This window comes from Tasmannia lanceolata, unplaced genomic scaffold (assembly GCF_043159265.1).
Source record: "Tasmannia lanceolata isolate RefF3 unplaced genomic scaffold, GAP_Taslan_0.1 ptg000015l, whole genome shotgun sequence".
Lineage (NCBI taxonomy): Eukaryota > Viridiplantae > Streptophyta > Magnoliopsida > Canellales > Winteraceae > Tasmannia > Tasmannia lanceolata.
In genome coordinates, this window is record NW_027518692.1 from 60,846,455 (window position 1) to 60,866,751 (window position 20,297).

Below are 20,297 nucleotides of genomic sequence, written 5' to 3' on the forward strand. Positions count from 1 at the left end.
ATTTTTAGAAAGAAAAAGTGAAGCAAAATAAGTACAAGATAGTATGATGCTATGAAATCAAATCAAATAAATAATACAATCAAGAACCTCAATAAACGTATTTTCAAAAAAAAAAGAAAAAAAAACTCAATATATGCATTTATAGAAGTGTACCTGCACATGTGTCTCATCAATTTTGCGTTTCTGATGACGCGTCATTTTCAAGCTTGTTGCCTGAAAAGAGCATGTGTAAGAAACTTCTTCCAAGGTGTAGAAATAAAAATCTTTTCCGATGAGATGCAAACCAAAAGAGCAGGATATCCAGATATAGAGAATGAAAAAATAGAAAACAAAAGAGGTGGATACAGTAGAACTGAGATAACAAGTGGCAGTCCGAAAGTTAAATGTAATCAGGAGGAATGGTCCCCAAAATTGCCTAGCCAAACACAGAAATGGCATGCAGTACGAAGTAGTGTGTACTTAAATATGCCCCCAAATAGACCACATAGTGATGCAAGTGAAGGAAATTAGAAATCTCAACTTGCCATTATATATAATAGTCGAAATATGAGTATCCTACAAACAATATAATCTGCATTTGAAACTAGAACAAAATGATATAGGCAATACCTTGTCCTCCACCTTTTCATCAATATAAGTCTCCACTGAATCAAGATCAAGCTGCTCAAGCATAGCCCACTCATCAAGCCTTCTATTGACTGCAGACAAGAAGTGCACAACTATGAATAGCAAAATTTTGCAAGCAGAAGAATAAATTAAAATAAAATAAAAGAATCAAAGTCATGTAGCCCAAAGCGCAATATATGTCAATGACTCAATGCAAAAGAAAAATTAAAACTGCATGGTGTAGCAGAAGTGGACAATGTTGGTTATTTGTCATAAAATAATCTTTTTGTAATAATTCATTAATAAGTACTGGAGTAAAAAAACAGGAAAAAAGCAAACAACATATTCTCATGTTGTGTGAGGACTGAATGAAGGAAACAGACGTACAGAAGATCCTGATTGAGTACTTGAAGAAGAAGGGTTTCAAGCAGATGGAGAGTGTGTTGCAGGTAGAGCAGGAAAACAAAATTGCAGAGGAGGATAGTAAGCGACGGACCCTGTCGTCCAAGACAATCCTCCTGATTCTTCCAGCCAGGGAAGACACAATCCGAAGGAGAAATGTGGTAGCCACCACTCTACGGCGATGGAAATACAACCCCGATGGAACATTTCAATGAAGGACAGAAAGATTGACACGGCTAGCAAGATGAGAGAACAGAATCTCTGAGGGACTGGGTATGCAGCAGATGTCGATTCCTGAATTTAAGGTTTGGGGTGATTTGCCTCAGATGTGGCAAACACTGGTCCACCGTAGATAAAGAGGTCAACCCTAACAAGGGCAAAGGTGTAATTCCATCACTCGGAGCATACGGTAAGGGATATAGAAGGTAATGGCAAGCTTTTTTTCTCCTTAAACAATGCCTAGATGCACAATAATCAAAGAGCTCATTATAATGCTTGAAATAGATTTTGATATGCAATGTAAACAGGAAAAAAAGTAACAGGAAGCTTATGAGAAGCAACCAGTGTCGCAAGGCCTGTTTTATTTTCATTTCTGCCTTTTTTACGAGAAGCCCAGCTACAAACATTCAGACAGGGCATCAGATACCAAAAGGCAACTCGATCAGAAATGAAATACAAGAGACTTCAAAATAAATAAACAAAAAACTCTAAAGTTTCACAATAGATAATAGAATTAGTGCATTCTCAGCCGAAAGATGGTGATTTAATGAAATTAATCATAGCCAAACTCAGCAATAATTTCATATTTTCATCATCGAATGCGCTTTTTTTAATTTAAAATTAAATAAAAAAAAGATGAAAAATTTGTTGCAGGAGAGATCAGATGGTAGTGCATGTAAATATTCATCACGCGGTGTACAAACTAAAATGGATAGGTATCATCACGCCTCTCTGCATTGTTGAAGATCTGAACACAAGCACATCGGTTCATAGATTGGAAAAATCAAAGAAAATTCAAAAAAGAAAAAAAGATGAGATTTTATTTTAGGAATCAGATAATCTAGTCGATCACCATATGGCATCGATTGATGCTTGTAAGACTGGGGCGACAATAACTATCATCACATTCGTAAATACGAAAATAAAAGATCTGAGATTAGATGGATTATTATCTTCAGTAAAAGAGTTTCTTTTCTTCAGAGAAAAAATAAGATGCCCTAACTGATGAAAAACAGAGCAAGAAATCATGAGCTTTACCAAGAAAAATTCTTCGTTGATGAAGATTTAGGGATAGGGAACTATGATCTCCTGTTGATGAGGGATCGCATTCGGAAACTAAAATCTACTTAAAATCGGTTTCCACTAATTTTCCCTCTTTTTTCAGGATAATAGTTTCAGGGCCTTAGGAAAAACTCTTCAATGGAAAGAGAAATCGCTGGAAAAAAAAGAGAGAAGATTAGATAAAACCGAAGAAAGGAGACGAAGTAATATGAAAACTAACAAATTTCTCAAAGAAATTGCTCAAATCAGCGACGGATTAGGGTTAAGAACATGGGAAAAACGGAGTAGAGGACGAGAGGAGAAAGGCTAGGCGCAGCGCAGGGATGACTGGTGAGGTGAAATTAGAGTGATAGGAGAAGGAAAGGCGGAGGGTTTTTAAAGGAGAAAATTAGGGTTTGTGGTTTCTAGGGTTTTGCTTTCTATTTATATGGGTTTGGTTCGGATCCTCAATAGTCTATCGAACGGGTTGGAATCGGGTCCTCAAAAGTTTGCCGATTGGACGGTTAGGATCATCCCGCTCGGATCCATTTCGCTATTCACTTGCTATACGAGCCCTCTCTCTCATATTTGGATGATCTAAGCCATTCATTTGTTGTCTGATAGGTTGTGGCCCAAAAATATTCTCCGTAGAATGATCCTAACCGCACAACCTATCTATCTAGCCCTCCGGGCTCCGCCCCTCCCAGACCCAGCAATGGCCGGAGCCTTGTGCATTGGGCTGCCCTTTAACTTATCTATCATGAGACCAACCAATGAATAGTTTAGATCATCTAAATAACTAGATGCAACAAACTACGGAGCAAACTACGGCTTTCAAGCAGCAAACGTAAGCTTTCAAGCCCCTTTACTAGTAATGGCGCTAGCGAACCAAGGCTCGCTAGCGCACTTACGTTTTCCCTTTACAATACAGGGCGTTAGCGCCCTTACGTTTTCTGATCACCCCCGAGATAAGAGATTGATTCGATTGACTTGAGCCAGTACGATGCCCTTCCTTCATTGATGGAGGCAACAGCAAATAAGTGGGATCCCAAAACTTTTTTTTCCCGAGTTTTTCTATGGTGCCCGAGCTTAAGACCTGTGTGGCCAGTACCGCCCTTCATATTTGATCCAACGGCAGCCCACTTTTAAGAGGCTGTGGATCAAATCAAGGGCGGTACCCCCATGCCAGACATCACGAGCATGCACCATTTTACAGCCCCCTTGTGTGCGAATGGACATTCAATGACATTTGGCAAAAAACCCATATTTTTATCCTACGTAAGTCAATTTTCATAGCCGACCCCAACTAGTTTGGGACAAAGGCGTAGTTGAGTTCAGTTCAGTTCAGTCAATTTTCATGCAACCAAATGTACCCCCAACCAAATGTACCCCCGATGATTCATGATTTGGAACCCCCACTTGGTGAGCCCTAAGCCCAGCCTTACAGTACCCCTGCACACAAGGGATTTATACCTCATGTTACTAATGTGATGGGGCCACCGTTTCACACCTTGTGTTTTTTATGTGATGAGGCCTACCATTTTACACCTCATGCTTTGACGGGCAGGGGTCCACCATCTCTACCCAAACCAACAACGCATTTGGGTTTGGTTCACCATCTTACACCGATGGATAGTATGGGCTGGAATACTAGTTATTTAAAAAAGACTCTAATCAACCCATGATCAACACTTCTTAGATACATTCTAGAGGCGTCAGTGAAACCAGACTCATGCAGGTGGCATGTTTACAATAGAGATCAACTTGATCCAACGAATCTGTTTACATCCATTTTGGCTTATATTGGTCACATATAGCGGAATTACCAAATTGCAGTCTGCGCGGGCTGCGCCAAGTAAGTTATACGCTACGTTGGCACCTAATGAACGTGTAGGAGAATGTGCATACATTAGAACCTAAAGGGATGGGCTATTATTGAAAATCTTATCGGGGCATGTTCACCTTTAATGAAGACAATGGAATGGGATTGAATTATCAAGTAGCTGTTATGTTTGGAGTGATTCAAGAATGTGTTACAATTGTTGCCAATCATGGGAACGTGGATAATAGCCACCTGGACTGCAGAGGATGTGAGAATAAAGAAGCCATAGCCCGTACGTGTGTGGGGCTTTGGCTGTCATGGGTGTGCTCCCAAGTCACGAGAGTTCAAATCCCCTCGGGCTTACCCCGATGCGGGTGGTTTACATGTGATTGCGAGCATCCATAGGGAATAGCCTGACCTAAAAAAGGGGGTGGGGATACCCTATGTCATAAAAAAATAAAAGAGACATGGCGTTGACAAAACTAAATCAACAACCCTTATTAAATTTTTAGAAAGAAAAAGTGAAGCAAAATAAGTACAAGATAGTATGATGCTATGAAATCAAATCAAATAAATAATACAATCAAGAACCTCAATAAACGTATTTTCAAAAAAAAAAGAAAAAAAAACTCAATATATGCATTTATAGAAGTGTACCTTCACATGTGTCTCATCAATTTTGCGTTTCTGATGACGCGTCATTTTCAAGCTTGTTGCCTGAAAAGAGCATGTGTAAGAAACTTCTTCCAAGGTGTAGAAATAAAAATCTTTTCCGATGAGATGCAAACCAAAAGAGCAGGATATCCAGATATAGAGAATGAAAAAATAGAAAACAAAAGAGGTGGATACAGTAGAACTGAGATAACAAGTGGCAGTCCGAAAGTTAAATGTAATCAGGAGGAATGGTCCCCAAAATTGCCTAGCCAAACACAGAAATGGCATGCAGTACGAAGTAGTGTGTACTTAAATATGCCCCCAAATAGACCACATAGTGATGCAAGTGAAGGAAATTAGAAATCTCAACTTGCCATTATATATAATAGTCGAAATATGAGTATCCTACAAACAATATAATCTGCATTTGAAACTAGAACAAAATGATATAGGCAATACCTTGTCCTCCACCTTTTCATCAATATAAGTCTCCACTGAATCAAGATCAAGCTGCTCAAGCATAGCCCACTCATCAAGCCTTCTATTGACTGCAGACAAGAAGTGCACAACTATGAATAGCAAAATTTTGCAAGCAGAAGAATAAATTAAAATAAAATAAAAGAATCAAAGTCATGTAGCCCAAAGCGCAATATATGTCAATGACTCAATGCAAAAGAAAAATTAAAACTGCATGGTGTAGCAGAAGTGGACAATGTTGGTTATTTGTCATAAAATAATCTTTTTGTAATAATTCATTAATAAGTACTGGAGTAAAAAAATAGGAAAAAAGCAAACAACATATTCTCATGTTGTGTGAGGACTGAATGAAGGAAACAGACGTACAGAAGATCCTGATTGAGTACTTGAAGAAGAAGGGTTTCAAGCAGATGGAGAGTGTGTTGCAGGTAGAGCAGGAAAACAAAATTGCAGAGGAGGATAGTAAGCGACGGACCCTGTCGTCCAAGACAATCCTCCTGATTCTTCCAGCCAGGGAAGACACAATCCGAAGGAGAAATGTGGTAGCCACCACTCTACGGCGATGGAAATACAACCCCGATGGAACATTTCAATGAAGGACAGAAAGATTGACACGGCTAGCAAGATGAGAGAACAGAATCTCTGAGGGACTGGGTATGCAGCAGATGTCGATTCCTGAATTTAAGGTTTGGGGTGATTTGCCTCAGATGTGGCAAACACTGGTCCACCGTAGATAAAGAGGTCAACCCTAACAAGGGCAAAGGTGTAATTCCATCACTCGGAGCATACGGTAAGGGATATAGAAGGTAATGGCAAGCTTTTTTTCTCCTTAAACAATGCCTAGATGCACAATAATCAAAGAGCTCATTATAATGCTTGAAATAGATTTTGATATGCAATGTAAACAGGAAAAAAAGTAACAGGAAGCTTATGAGAAGCAACCAGTGTCGCAAGGCCTGTTTTATTTTCATTTCTGCCTTTTTTACGAGAAGCCCAGCTACAAACATTCAGACAGGGCATCAGATACCAAAAGGCAACTCGATCAGAAATGAAATACAAGAGACTTCAAAATAAATAAACAAAAAACTCTAAAGTTTCACAATAGATAATAGAATTAGTGCATTCTCAGCCGAAAGATGGTGATTTAATGAAATTAATCATAGCCAAACTCAGCAATAATTTCATATTTTCATCATCGAATGCGCTTTTTTAATTTAAAATTAAATAAAAAAAAAGATGAAAAATTTGTTGCAGGAGAGATCAGATGGTAGTGCATGTAAATATTCATCACGCGGTGTACAGACTAAAATGGATAGGTATCATCACGCCTCTCTGCATTGTTGAAGATCTGAACACAAGCACATCGGTTCATAGATTGGAAAAATCAAAGAAAATTCAAAAAAGAAAAAAAGATGAGATTTTATTTTAGGAATCAGATAATCTAGTCGATCACCATATGGCATCGATTGATGCTTGTAAGACTGGGGCGACAATAACTATCATCACATTCGTAAATACGAAAATAAAAGATCTGAGATTAGATGGATTATTATCTTCAGTAAAAGAGTTTCTTTTCTTCAGAGAAAAAATAAGATGCCCTAACTGATGAAAAACAGAGCAAGAAATCATGAGCTTTACCAAGAAAAATTCTTCGTTGATGAAGATTTAGGGATAGGGAACTAGGATCTCCTGTTGATGAGGGATCGCATTCGGAAACTAAAATCTACTTAAAATCGGTTTCCACTAATTTTCCCTCTTTTTTCAGAATAATAGTTTCAGGGCCTTAGGAAAAACTCTTCAATGGAAAGAGAAATCGCTGGAAAAAAAAGAGAAGATTAGATAAAACCGAAGAAAGGAGACGAAGTAATATGAAAACTAACAAATTTCTCAAAGAAATTGCTCAAATCAGCGACGGATTAGGGTTAAGAACATGGGAAAAACGGAGTAGAGGACGAGAGGAGAAAGGCTAGGCGCAGCGCAGAGATGACTGGTGAGGTGAAATTAGAGTGATAGGAGAAGGAAAGGCGGAGGGTTTTTAAAGGAGAAAATTAGGGTTTGTGGTTTCTAGGGTTTTGCTTTCTATTTATATGGGTTTGGTTCGGATCCTCAATAGTCTATCGAACGGGTTGGAATCGGGTCCTCAAAAGTTTGCCGATTGGACGGTTAGGATCATCCCGCTCGGATCCATTTCGCTATTCACTTGCTATACGAGCCCTCTCTCTCATATTTGGATGATCTAAGCCATTCATTTGTTGTCTGATAGGTTGTGGCCCAAAAATATTCTCCGTAGAATGATCCTAACCGCACAACCTATCTACCTAGCCCTCCGGGCTCCGCCCCTCCCAGACCCAGCAATGGCCGGAGCCTTGTGCATTGGGCTGCCCTTTAACTTATCTATCATGAGACCAACCAATGAATAGTTTAGATCATCTAAATAACTAGATGCAACAAACTACGGAGCAAACTACGGCTTTCAAGCAGCAAACGTAAGCTTTCAAGCCCCTTTACTAGTAATGGCGCTAGCGAACCAAGGCGCGCTAGCGCACTTACGTTTTCCCTTTACAATACAGGGCGTTAGCGCCCTTACGTTTTCTGATCACCCCCGAAATAAGAGATTGATTCGATTGACTTGAGCCAGTACGATGCCCTTCCTTCATTGATGGAGGCAACAGCAAATAAGTGGGATCCCAAAACTTTTTTTTCTCGAGTTTTTCTATGGTGCCCCCAAATAGACCACATAGTGATGCAAGTGAAAGAAATTAGAAATCTCAACTTGCCATTATATATAATAGTCGAAATATGAGTATCCTACAAACAATATAATCTGCATTTGACACTAGAACAAAATGATATAAAGATCAAGCTGCTCAAGCATAACCCACTCATCAAGCCTTCTATTGACTGCAGACAAGAAGTGCACAACTATGAATAGCAAAATTTTGCAAGCAGAAGAATAAATTAAAATAAAATAAAAGAATCAAAGTCGTGTAGCCCAAAGCGCAATATATGTCAATGACTCAATGCAAAAGAAAAATTAAAACTGCATGGTGTAACAGAAGTGGACAGTGTTGGTTATTTGTCATAAAATAATCTTTTTGTAATAAGTCATTACTAAATACTGGAGTAAAAAAACAGGAAAAAAGCAAACAACATAGTCTCATGTTGTGTGAGGACTGAATGAAGGAAACAGACGTACAGAAGATCCTGATTGAGTACTTGAAGAAGAAGGGTTTCAAGCAGATGGAGAGTGTGTTGCAGGTAGAGCAGGAAAACAAAATTGCAGAGGGGGATAGTAAGCGACGGACCCTCTCGTCCAAGACAATCCTCCTGATTCTTCCAGCCAGGGAAGACACAATCCGAAGGAGAAATGTGGTAGCCACCAGTCTACGGCGATGGAAATACAACCCGGATGGAACATTTCAATGAAGGACAGAAGGATTGACACGGCTAGCAAAATGAGAGAACAGAATCTGAGGGACTGGGTATGCAGCAGATGTCGATTCCTGAATTTCAAGTTTGGGGTGATTTGCCTCAGATGTGGCAAACACTGGTCAACCGTAGATAATGAGGTCAACCCTAACAAGGGCAAAGGTGTAATTCCATCACTCGGAGCATACGGTAAGGGATATAGAAGGTAATGGCAAGCTTTTTTTCTCCTTAAACAATGCCCAGACGCTCAATAATCAAAGAGCTCATTATAATGCTTGAAATAGATTTTGATATGCAATGTAAACAGGAAAAAAAGTAACAGGAAGCTTATGAGAAGCAACCAGTGTCGCAAGGCCTGTTTTATTTTCATTTCTGCCTTTTTTACGAGAAGCCCAGCTACAAACATTCAGACAGGGCATCAGATACCAAAAGGCAACTCGATCAGAAATGAAATACAAGAGACTTCAAAATAAATAAACAAAAAACTCTGAAGTTTCACAATAGATAATAGAATTAGTGCATTCTCAGCCGAAAGATGGTGATTTAATGAAATTAATCATAGCCAAACTCAGCAATAATTTCATATTTTCATCATCGAATGCGCTTTTTTAATTTAAAATTAAATAAAAAAAAAGATGAAAAATTTGTTGCAGGAGAGATCAGATGGTAGTGCATGTAAATATTCATCACGCGGTGTACAGACTAAAATGGATAGGTATCATCACGCCTCTCTGCATTGTTGAAGATCTGAACACAAGCACATCGGTTCATAGATTGGAAAAATCAAAGAAAATTCAAAAAAGAAAAAAAGATGAGATTTTATTTTAGGAATCAGATAATCTAGTCGATCACCATATGGCATCGATTGATGCTTGTAAGACTGGGGCGACAATAACTATCATCACATTCGTAAATACGAAAATAAAAGATCTGAGATTAGATGGATTATTATCTTCAGTAAAAGAGTTTCTTTTCTTCAGAGAAAAAATAAGATGCCCTAACTGATGAAAAACAGAGCAAGAAATCATGAGCTTTACCAAGAAAAATTCTTCGTTGATGAAGATTTAGGGATAGGGAACTAGGATCTCCTGTTGATGAGGGATCGCATTCGGAAACTAAAATCTACTTAAAATCGGTTTCCACTAATTTTCCCTCTTTTTTCAGAATAATAGTTTCAGGGCCTTAGGAAAAACTCTTCAATGGAAAGAGAAATCGCTGGAAAAAAAAGAGAAGATTAGATAAAACCGAAGAAAGGAGACGAAGTAATATGAAAACTAACAAATTTCTCAAAGAAATTGCTCAAATCAGCGACGGATTAGGGTTAAGAACATGGGAAAAACGGAGTAGAGGACGAGAGGAGAAAGGCTAGGCGCAGCGCAGGGATGACTGGTGAGGTGAAATTAGAGTGATAGGAGAAGGAAAGGCGGAGGGTTTTTAAAGGAGAAAATTAGGGTTTGTGGTTTCTAGGGTTTTGCTTTCTATTTATATGGGTTTGGTTCGGATCCTCAATAGTCTATCGAACGGGTTGGAATCGGGTCCTCAAAAGTTTGCCGATTGGACGGTTAGGATCATCCCGCTCGGATCCATTTCGCTATTCACTTGCTATACGAGCCCTCTCTCTCATATTTGGATGATCTAAGCCATTCATTTGTTGTCTGATAGGTTGTGGCCCAAAAATATTCTCCGTAGAATGATCCTAACCGCACAACCTATCTATCTAGCCCTCCGGGCTCCGCCCCTCCCAGACCCAGCAATGGCCGGAGCCTTGTGCATTGGGCTGCCCTTTAACTTATCTATCATGAGACCAACCAATGAATAGTTTAGATCATCTAAATAACTAGATGCAACAAACTACGGAGCAAACTACGGCGTTCAAGCAGCAAACGTAAGCTTTCAAGCCCCTTTACTAGTAATGGCGCTAGCGAACCAAGGCGCGCTAGCGCACTTACGTTTTCCCTTTACAATACAGGGCGTTAGCGCCCTTACGTTTTCTGATCACCCCCGAAATAAGAGATTGATTCGATTGACTTGAGCCAGTACGATGCCCTTCCTTCATTGATGGAGGCAACAGCAAATAAGTGGGATCCCAAAACTTTTTTTTCTCGAGTTTTTCTATGGTGCCCCCAAATAGACCACATAGTGATGCAAGTGAAAGAAATTAGAAATCTCAACTTGCCATTATATATAATAGTCGAAATATGAGTATCCTACAAACAATATAATCTGCATTTGACACTAGAACAAAATGATAGAAAGATCAAGCTGCTCAAGCATAACCCACGCATCAAGCCTTCTATTGACTGCAGACAAGAAGTGCACAACTATGAATAGCAAAATTTTGCAAGCAGAAGAATAAATTAAAATAAAATAAAAGAATCAAAGTCGTATAGCCCAAAGCGCAATATATGTCAATGACTCAATGCAAAAGAAAAATTAAAACTGCATGGTGTAACAGAAGTGGACAGTGTTGGTTATTTGTCATAAAATAATCTTTTTGTAATAAGTCATTAATAAGTACTGGAGTAAAAAAACAGGAAAAAAACAAACAACATATTCTCATGTTGTGTGAGGACTGAATGAAGGAAACAGACGTACAGAAGATCCTGATTGAGTACTTGAAGAAGAAGGGTTTCAAGCAGATGGAGAGTGTGTTGCAGGTAGAGCAGGAAAACAAAATTGCAGAGGAGGATAGTAAGCGACGGACCCTCTCGTCCAAGACAATCCTCCTGATTCTTCCAGCCAGGGAAGACACAATCCGAAGGAGAAATGTGGTAGCCACCACTCTACGGCGATGGAAATACAACCCGGATGGAACATTTCAATGAAGGACAGAAAGATTGACACGGCTAGCAAAATGAGAGAACAGAATCTGAGGGACTGGGTATGCAGCAGATGTCGATTCCTGAATTTCAGGTTTGGGGTGATTTGCCTCAGATGTGGCAAACACTGGTCAACCGTAGATAAAGAGGTCAACCCTAACAAGGGCAAAGGTGTAATTCCATCACTCGGAGCATACGGTAAGGGATATAAAGGTAATGGCAAGCTTTTTTTCTCCTTAAACAATGCCCAGACGCTCAATAATCAAAGAGCTCATTATAATGCTTGAAATAGATTTTGATATGCAATGTAAACAGGAAAAAAAGTAACAGGAAGCTTATGAGAAGCAACCAGTGTCGCAAGGCCTGTTTTATTTTCATTTCTGCCTTTTTTACGAGAAGCCCAGCTACAAACATTCAGACAGGGCATCAGATACCAAAAGGCAACTCGATCAGAAATGAAATACAAGGGACTTCAAAATAAATAAACAAAAAACTCTGAAGTTTCACAATAGATAATAGAATTAGTGCATTCTCAGCCGAAAGATGGTGATTTAATGAAATTAATCATAGCCAAACTCAGCAATAATTTCATATTTTCATCATCGAATGCGCTTTTTTAATTTAAAATTAAATAAAAAAAAGATGAAAAATTTGTTGCAGGAGAGATCAGATGGTAGTGCATGTAAATATTCATCACGTGGTGTACAGACTAAAATGGATAGGTATCATCACGCCTCTCTGCATTGTTGAAGATCTGAACACAAGCACATCGGTTCATAGATTGGAAAAATCAAAGAAAATTCAAAAAAGAAAAAAACATGATATTTTATTTTAGGAATCAGATAATCTAGTCGATTACCATATGGCATCGATTGATGCTTGTAAGACTGGGGCGACAATAACTATCATCACATTCGTAAATACGAAAATAAAAGATCTGAGATTAGATGGATTATTATCTTCAGTAAAAGAGTTTCTTTTCTTCAGAGAAAAAATAAGATGCCCTAACTGATGAAAAACAGAGCAAGAAATCATGAGCTTTAACCAAGAAAAATTCTTCGTTGATGAAGATTTAGGGATAGGGAACTAGGATCTCCTGTTGATGAGGCATCGCATTCGGAAACTAAAATCTACTTAAAATCGGTTTCCACTAATTTTCCCTCTTTTTTCAGGATAATAGTTCCAGGGCCTTAGGAAAAACTCTTTAATGGAAAGAGAAATCGCTGGAAAAAAAAGAGAGAAGATTAGATAAAACCGAAGAAAGGAGACGAAGTAATATGAAAACTAACAAATTTCTCAAAGAAATTGCTCAAATCAGCGACGGATTAGGATTAAGAACATGGGAAAAACGGAGTAGAGGACGAGAGGAGAAAGGCTAGGCGTAGCGCAGGGATGACTGGTGAGGTGAAATTAGAGTGATAGGAGAAGGAAAGGCAGAGGGTTTTTAAAGGAGAAAATTAGGGTTTGTGGTTTCTAGGGTTTTGCTTTCTATTTATATGGGTTTGGTTCGGATCCTCAATAGTCTATCGAACGGGTTGGAATCGGGTCCTCAAAAGTTTGTCGATTGGACGGTTAGGATCATCCCGCTCGGATCCATTTCGCTATTCACCTGCTATACGAGCCCTCTCTCTCATATTTGGATAATCTAAGCCATTCATTTGTTGTCTGATAGGTTGTGGCCCAAAAATATTCTCCGTAGAATGATCCTAACCGCACAACCTATCTATCTAGCCCTCCGGGCTCCGCCCCTCTCAGACCCAGCAATGGCCCGAGCCTTGTGCATTGGGCTTCCCTTTAACTTATCTATCATGAGACCAACCAATGAATAGTTTAGATCATCTAAATAACTAGATGCAACAGCAAATAAGTGGGATCCCAAGACTTTTTTTTCCCGAGTTTTTCTATGGTGCCCGAGCTTAAGTCCTGTGTGGCCAGTACCGCCCTTGATATTTGATCCAACGGCAGCCCACTTTTAAGAGGCTGTGGATCAAATCAAGGGCGGTACCCCCATGCCAGACATCACGAGCATGCACCATTTTACAGCCCTCTTGTGTGCGAATGGACATTCAATTACATTTGGCAAAAAACCCATATTTTTATCCTACGTAAGTCAATTTTCATAGCCGACCCCAACTAGTTTGGGACAAAGGCGTAGTTGAGTTGAGTTGAGTTGAGTTCAGTCAATTTTCATGCAACCAAATATACCCCCAACCAAATGTACCCCCGATGATTCATGATTTGGAACCCCCACTTGGTGAGCCCTAAGCCAAGCCTTACAGTACCCCTGCACACAAGGGATTTATACCTAATGTTACTAATGTGATGGGGCCACCGTTTCACTCCTTGTGTTTTTTATGTGATGAGGCCTACCATTTTACAACTCATGCTTTGACGGGCAGGGGTCCACCATCTCTACCCAAACCAACGCATTTGGGTTTGGTTCACCATCTTACACCGATGGATAGTATGGGCTGGAATACCAGTTATTTAAAAAAGACTCTAATCAACCCATGCTCAACACTTCTTAGATACATTCTAGAGGCGTCAGTGAAACCAGACTCATGCAGGTGGCATGTTTACAATAGAGATCAACTTGATCCAACGAATCTGTTTACATCCATTTTGGCTTATATTGGTCACAGATAGCGGAATTACCAAATTGCAGTCTGCACGGGCTGCGCCAAGTAAATTATACGCTGCGTTGGCACCTAATGAACGTGTAGGAGAATGTGCATACATTAGAACCTAAAGGGATGGGCTATTATTGAAAATCTTATCGGGGCATGTTCACCTTTAATGAAGACAATCAATGGAATGGGATTGAATTATCAAGTAGCTGTTATGTTTGGAGTGATTCAAGAATGTGTTATAATTGTTGCCAATCATGGGAAAGTGGATAATAGCCACCTGGACTGCAGAGGATGTGAGAATAAAGAAGGCATAGCCCGTACGTGTGTGGGGCTTTGGCTGTCATGGGTGTGCTCCCAAGTCACGAGAGTTCGAATCCCCTCGGGCTTACCCCGATGCGGGTGGTTTCCATGTGATTGCGAGCATCCATAGGGAATAGCCTGACCTAAAAAAGGGGGTGGGGATACCCTATGTCATAAAAAAATAAAATAGAGGTCAACCCTAACAAGGGCAAAGGTGTAATTCCATCACTCGGAGCATACGGTAAGGGATATAGAAGGTAATGGCAAGCTTTTTTCTCCTTAAACAATGCCCGGACGCTCAATAATCAAAGAGCTGGGACTGTGCTGAAACAGGGGCAGCAATGGGGGTGAATCTGTGCTGAAACGGGGGCTGATTTTGTGGACAGAAGGTAATGGCAAGGGATATAGAAGGTAAAGAGGTCAACCCTAACAGGGGCAAAGGTGTAATTCCATCACTCGGAGCATACGGTAAGGGATATAGAAGGTAATGGCAAGCTTTTTTCACCTTAAACAATGCCCGGACGCTCAATAATCAAAGAGCTGGGACTGTGCTGAAACAGGGGCAGCAATGGGGCTGAAATGGGGGTGAATCTGTGCTGAAACGGGGGCTGATTTTGTGGACAGAACCTGGGACCAAACAGGGCAAAAATTGGGACAGATTTCGTGGGCTGAACTGGGCAAAAATTGGGACAGATTTCAGGTATTTCAAGACAATTTAGACGAGGGAATAGATTGATGGAGGATACACAAATTTTCAAACATATAAACCCAAACGGGTACAAGGATATACACGTACACACCTGTACATGAAGGCCAAGGGTTGGCTCAAGAGGTTGCCGTAATCGAACACGGTGTGATAGACTCCCATGAAGACACCACCCAAGATCCAGATAGGACCACGGGGAGGTGGTACACCCAAAGCAGTAAATCCACTAATAGACTGAGCTGCAGGTCCCTCGCCCACTTTAAGGATGTACTGCTCTGGGGTGAGGTCAAATGTTTTGCCCTCAATGGTGAAAGAAACACTGGGCAGGGAAGAAAGAACACTGCAGTCGACAGCTGATTCTCCCATTGGACTAGGCAGTCGGTCTCAAAGCTCATTGATGTAGTTCAATATAAGATCCTGTGTCTTATTCTGCCTAAGCTGGTTTTGAATCCATACACCGCCATCTCACAAGAAGAGCACATTGGATCGCCCACACCAACGGATTTGCCCTTACCGTCCTTATTCACTACACTCTCGATTCCAATACTAACACTTTGGGTTCCATCAAAAACGCACAAACTAATCTGAGAGCAGATTTTTCTCGGATTTGCCTCACTCAACAACATTTCCATTATCAGTTCACCATATTCTGACACTACAGTTTTGCACTCCTGGCTAACAATTCCAGCAGCTCCAACGGCATGATTGATTTCAGTAATAACAATTGTAGGACCAGCAATCAACGAAGCTCCAGAATCTGCAATTGCCGAACAACCTTCTGCACAGAATCCAGTTGTTTGACCACCAACTAGGACATCTCCCATGTCAAATTGCCAGTAACCTTTCTGGGTCACAGGAACATAAGAGTAATATAACTAGGAAAAACACCACTCTATTTTGATCGCTGCATTGAACCAGCCTTACGTTCTCATTTCATAAAAAAAAATGAGGGGAGAAAAGCAACTAAATCAATGGTTATTGCAATTCCCAGTCATAACTTCAAGGAGCAAATAAAATAAAATAAAGCAGTGAAAACTGGTTTTGAAATGAAAGAAAGCTACCTTGACATCCAACAAAGTAGATAAAGACAACAATGGCAATTGAATTTGCATAACACCTCAACCTATATTAGAAGAGAAGATTAAGAGGGTCACCTGCAGATGGGTTCTAGATCCTAAATTTCGTTGTCAGAATTTCCGGATGAACAAGACATCGACTGCGCTGTTTGCATGATGGTCCTTCTCTCACAGCCCAAGAAACCCTTCTCGATCAAACACTCTCACTCAACAGTGAGATCAATTGGATCCAAAGCGGACGGCCGGATCCGATCGAAATTCCATAAAGGGAAATACCACCGAGGGGAAGAAGATTAAAGAGGGCTTTGACTTGGGAAAATGGGGGTTTTGGATTCTAATAAGATGGAGTTTGAGGAGGTAAAACTGGTGCTTGGATTGAAGAAGAAAATGGAGGGCTATGTATGGAAGGAGCGTGGTGATTGGGACGGCTCAGATTCCGGTGGCTTGTGGTGGCCGGCGGCAATGGGGTTACCGGATTCCGGTGGCTTGTGGCCGGAATTAATGGGGATAAACTCAGAGGGTGGTGAATGGGTTTGGGTGAAATGAAGGCAAGAGGGTGAATTAGGATCTAATTAAGGAATAAGGGAGAAAATGGGTCTGCTGAGAGATGGGAGAAGGGTCGGATTGGCTTTATGAGTTGGCTCTGCCGGATTCCGGTGAAATACGACCGGAATCAATGGATAAATAAATTTAAAAAAAAAAGAGAAAATGATGTATGTTGATGAGATTAATGAGATGGGTTTGGTAGGAAAGGAAGTTAGAAATGAAAATGGGTAAAGGCAAGGGATGCTAATATGGGATTTAAGACGGATTTCGGTTGGAGGTTGGTTGGATTCCGGTAGGGTGGCCGGAATCAATGGAGGTTGGGATAGGCTGATGTTAGTGATGGTGAAAATTAAGGAAGAAAGGGGATCTAAGATGGAGATAGGGTCGGAGGTGGGTTGCAGAGGGGTTAGGAGAAGGGGTTCCGATGGCTTCGCCGGAGAAAATGGTTTGGGTGAAGGAGATGGTGGTCGTGAGGGTAGGTAAGAGGTGGAGAGAGTGATGGTGATGGTGGAGGATGGTGGTCGGTGGTGGAGATACGAGGCGGCTGCAAATCCCTCTCTTCCTCTTCCTCTCCCTCTCTCTGCAGCTGCTCCTCTTCAACAAAAATTAAGAACTCCCTTCCCAAACCCTAATCGATTTGGATTTTAAAGAAAAAAAGTGAATGATAAATTCGTACCCCCAATTACTTACTGGACCACCCCATGCAGTGTATTTGCGACTAATCCTTTGCTCTATGGGGGGCCTCGGGTAAGATGAATCTAAGCAAAACTAAAAATGTATTTAACCCCTCCTTTTCCATGGACAACCAACCCTAGTGTATTTATAATTACTTTTTATACCAGCGGGGGGTGGTCCCAAGCAGAAAACAGGGGGAAATATTTTTGAGAAAATATATTCTCCTCCCTTTTGATCTTAGCCCTTCAAATCAGCTTTTTGTTTAAGGGCTATGATCAAAGGAAGCCTAACCACCTAGGAAGCTTCCAAAGATTCTCCTCCTAACTAATTTTGTTACACACTAATCAGCATGCCCCTGTATCTCCCTTGACAGCCCAAATGGCAAATTTGAACTGGTTTTTCAGATTCCAGCACAACTCCTTTTCTGGCTAAATCGCCACCCTGCTGAACTTGCACCACGATACTGTCTTAGCTTGTTTGCTAGGCAAATGAGCACGGATCTTGACGAAATTTTGCAGGGACCCTGGTGGGACCCTAAGCTAACATAGGGCACAATTTGGGACCTTATAACACTAGTTTATTAGAGTAATTATTTTAAAACAAAACGTAAAAGGGTTCGGTCAAAATGGGGTGTCTACAAGGGGAAACTACTTTTCACCCAATTTTTCAATCAACGGGGAAACTACTTCTCGCCCAATTTTTCAATCAACGGGAAAACTACTTTTCGCCCAATTTCCAATCAAAGGGGAAACTACTTTTCGCCTTTAAATCAAAGGGGAAACTACTTTTCGCCTTTAAATCAAAGGGGAAACTACTTTTCACCCAAACTTTCAATTAAAGGGGAAACTACTTTTCGCCCAATATTTTTAAATCAAAAGGGAAACTACTTTTCACCCAAACTTCCAATCGAAAGGGGAAACTACTTCTCACCCAATCTAAAAACATGGTGAAACTACTTTTCACCAGACGATAGCTATACAGACCATTGCTGAAAATCCATCTGTTTAGTTATCCGGGTAACTCTGACTCCTCTCTTTCAAGGTAGCGAATCACCCAAGATTTATATGGTCCTCCTAAACAGTTCCATATAAATCCACGCAGATATACCTGACTCCTAACTCGTTAGGTAGCGATACATTGCGAAGCGATGATTAAGCAAGTCACTACTTGACATTTCATTGCTAATCATCTGGGTATTCAAATATTTGAGGAAACTACTTCTCGCCCAAACATTCAATACCAAGGCGAAACTACTTTTCACCAAGCAACAAATAAACAGGCCACTACTTGGCACCTCACTGATTAACAATCAAAAGATTTCTTTTCTTTTCTTTTAGGCCCAAAGGGCTTGCAAACATGAGTTATGGGTTTATCGATCTTATATCGAGTTCATTGATAGCATAGCTATATCCTGCCGAGAATAAATGGGAGTGCATGATCATTACTGAAAACCATACTCGAAAAACTTGATGGAATTTTTGGGTATTGACTCTTTTAAAGAGAGGCAAAGCATTCTGCTAAGATTTGAATATTGCAAAAGTGAATTTTAGACTCCGCTGGGGACTAGATTATCTGAAACATTGACTCTTTCAAAGATTTAGTTCAATTTAGAAATTTGAAAGTTTAGCTCATGAGATATGCTCAAGCTTCTCTTGTCTCTATCTGCTGAGAATATCTATCTCAAATATCTTGCTTGATATATTTTATGACGCAAGTCATAAAAGATGCCCCTAGTATGATTACTTCTATGACATGATTCATTGGAGAGCAAAACCAGGATAGGTAAGAAAAGTTTAAGCTTGCATGGGTTCTTTCTTTGGTATATGTGTAAAAGGATATCCACAATGGATGAGTCTGAGAATTTTTTTCTTTCATTGCTCAGTACTTGAGGCTTTGATGTCTCTGACAAGTTTAAACAAAATGTCTCTTGCCCTTTCCTTGATTTCTAAACTATGATCTACTCTGAGTTTTCTTCACATTTAAAAATGTATACTCTCGCTCTTCTAGTGCAAACACTTTGGACATTGAGAGAGAGAAAATGCTAAAAATAAGAAAAAGACTTTCAATGACTCAATCAAAGAAGACTCAAATTACTCAAGGGACCTGACTCACTTTTGATTCACCCTTAGATAAAATGTGTTATTTTATTATGGTAAGGCTAGCCACTCTTAGAGTACTCTCGATAACCATGTCAAGAGGCTCTAGTTTCCTCCATCGGGATTTCCGTCATGGTTGTTACCCCTTTGGGTTGCTCGGCCTTAATGCCCCTAGTTTAAAAGGACATCAAAGTAAGTCTTGTCGACACTACTCGGATTCCAGGATCCTGCCCTGTGTAGAGGTTGCTTCTCTGTCTCATTGATTTATCTCTTCAAAAGAAGTCACAACTTTTGCTTTCCAAGTCTTCAGTCTAAAAGACCACTTGTCTCAACTTTTGCTTATTTCACCAGAAGGACTTTCTAGGAAGGCTTGGGTTCAAAAGGGTGGGATATTTAAAGTTTAAACGATTTGGACCGAATCTGGTCTAGCCAGACTACCTACGTACTCAAAAAATGGAGGATCAGATCCGCGTAGTTCGCTTTGGGGTTTTTCAAATAATGGTTTAGCACTTAACTTCAAAATTTGAAAGGGATTTTATCCCAAGGTTTGACCGAATTTGAATTAATCAAGTTGCCTACGTACCCCTGAAGAGTTGGGGATCAGGTCCGACGTAGTTTGGGCGCATAAATGCCCCAGGTTTATAATGTATTTGAAAGAAATTGTTTAATTTTGCTTTTGGCCCAAAGGGTTTATAGAAGGATTTTTTAAACGTTGGGATTTTGGCCATAAAAGTTCAGACGTCCAAGGATGGCCTCCTGATGTATTTGATGTACAAGCTCTTTTGCTTAAGGTTCAAAG

General features: G+C 40.2%; 1 protein-coding gene, 16 non-coding genes and 1 pseudogene across 19 annotated transcripts in view; all 18 read right to left on the minus strand.

Annotated features, from left to right (window-relative positions):
- The window catches only part of LOC143892817 (putative MYST-like histone acetyltransferase 1), a 55,551-nt gene extending 38,224 nt beyond the window's left edge, over positions 1 to 17,327 (minus strand). The window contains exons 1-4 of one of the 3 annotated variants that reach the window (XM_077397695.1): positions 5,204 to 5,282; positions 4,748 to 4,807; positions 610 to 698; positions 154 to 213 (exon numbers count right to left, since the gene is read on the minus strand). In XM_077397695.1, the coding sequence (XP_077253810.1) occupies positions 154 to 213; positions 610 to 672 (123 nt within the window). In that variant the 5' untranslated portion in view covers positions 673 to 698; positions 4,748 to 4,807; positions 5,204 to 5,282. Of the gene's footprint in view, positions 1 to 153; positions 214 to 609; positions 699 to 4,747; positions 4,808 to 5,203; positions 5,293 to 16,259 lie in introns of those variants that run through there. The other 2 variants (XM_077397696.1, XM_077397698.1) reach the window with 2 other exon arrangements.
- On the minus strand, positions 1,524 to 1,666 carry LOC143847637 (small nucleolar RNA F1/F2/snoR5a). The gene has a single exon (XR_013235163.1). It is a non-coding gene; the product is annotated as a small nucleolar RNA F1/F2/snoR5a (small nucleolar RNA).
- Positions 1,746 to 1,831, minus strand: LOC143847612 (small nucleolar RNA Z196/R39/R59 family). The gene has a single exon (XR_013235139.1). It is a non-coding gene; the product is annotated as a small nucleolar RNA Z196/R39/R59 family (small nucleolar RNA).
- Positions 1,882 to 1,960, minus strand: LOC143847605 (small nucleolar RNA Z195/SNORD33/SNORD32 family). The gene has a single exon (XR_013235134.1). It is a non-coding gene; the product is annotated as a small nucleolar RNA Z195/SNORD33/SNORD32 family (small nucleolar RNA).
- On the minus strand, positions 2,057 to 2,137 carry LOC143847658 (small nucleolar RNA U31b). Its single transcript, XR_013235181.1, has one exon. It is a non-coding gene; the product is annotated as a small nucleolar RNA U31b (small nucleolar RNA).
- LOC143847638 (small nucleolar RNA F1/F2/snoR5a) lies at positions 6,118 to 6,260 on the minus strand. The gene has a single exon (XR_013235164.1). It is a non-coding gene; the product is annotated as a small nucleolar RNA F1/F2/snoR5a (small nucleolar RNA).
- LOC143847613 (small nucleolar RNA Z196/R39/R59 family) lies at positions 6,340 to 6,425 on the minus strand. Its single transcript, XR_013235140.1, has one exon. It is a non-coding gene; the product is annotated as a small nucleolar RNA Z196/R39/R59 family (small nucleolar RNA).
- On the minus strand, positions 6,476 to 6,554 carry LOC143847607 (small nucleolar RNA Z195/SNORD33/SNORD32 family). The gene has a single exon (XR_013235136.1). It is a non-coding gene; the product is annotated as a small nucleolar RNA Z195/SNORD33/SNORD32 family (small nucleolar RNA).
- On the minus strand, positions 6,651 to 6,731 carry LOC143847659 (small nucleolar RNA U31b). Its single transcript, XR_013235182.1, has one exon. It is a non-coding gene; the product is annotated as a small nucleolar RNA U31b (small nucleolar RNA).
- Positions 8,946 to 9,088, minus strand: LOC143847639 (small nucleolar RNA F1/F2/snoR5a). The gene has a single exon (XR_013235165.1). It is a non-coding gene; the product is annotated as a small nucleolar RNA F1/F2/snoR5a (small nucleolar RNA).
- LOC143847614 (small nucleolar RNA Z196/R39/R59 family) lies at positions 9,168 to 9,253 on the minus strand. Its single transcript, XR_013235141.1, has one exon. It is a non-coding gene; the product is annotated as a small nucleolar RNA Z196/R39/R59 family (small nucleolar RNA).
- Positions 9,304 to 9,382, minus strand: LOC143847609 (small nucleolar RNA Z195/SNORD33/SNORD32 family). Its single transcript, XR_013235137.1, has one exon. It is a non-coding gene; the product is annotated as a small nucleolar RNA Z195/SNORD33/SNORD32 family (small nucleolar RNA).
- LOC143847660 (small nucleolar RNA U31b) lies at positions 9,479 to 9,559 on the minus strand. Its single transcript, XR_013235183.1, has one exon. It is a non-coding gene; the product is annotated as a small nucleolar RNA U31b (small nucleolar RNA).
- LOC143847640 (small nucleolar RNA F1/F2/snoR5a) lies at positions 11,773 to 11,915 on the minus strand. Its single transcript, XR_013235166.1, has one exon. It is a non-coding gene; the product is annotated as a small nucleolar RNA F1/F2/snoR5a (small nucleolar RNA).
- LOC143847615 (small nucleolar RNA Z196/R39/R59 family) lies at positions 11,995 to 12,080 on the minus strand. The gene has a single exon (XR_013235142.1). It is a non-coding gene; the product is annotated as a small nucleolar RNA Z196/R39/R59 family (small nucleolar RNA).
- On the minus strand, positions 12,130 to 12,208 carry LOC143847606 (small nucleolar RNA Z195/SNORD33/SNORD32 family). Its single transcript, XR_013235135.1, has one exon. It is a non-coding gene; the product is annotated as a small nucleolar RNA Z195/SNORD33/SNORD32 family (small nucleolar RNA).
- LOC143847661 (small nucleolar RNA U31b) lies at positions 12,305 to 12,385 on the minus strand. The gene has a single exon (XR_013235184.1). It is a non-coding gene; the product is annotated as a small nucleolar RNA U31b (small nucleolar RNA).
- LOC143892123 (aspartic proteinase A1 pseudogene) lies at positions 15,154 to 15,967 on the minus strand (annotated as a pseudogene).
- Positions 17,328 to 20,297: the final 2,970 nt, after the last annotated feature.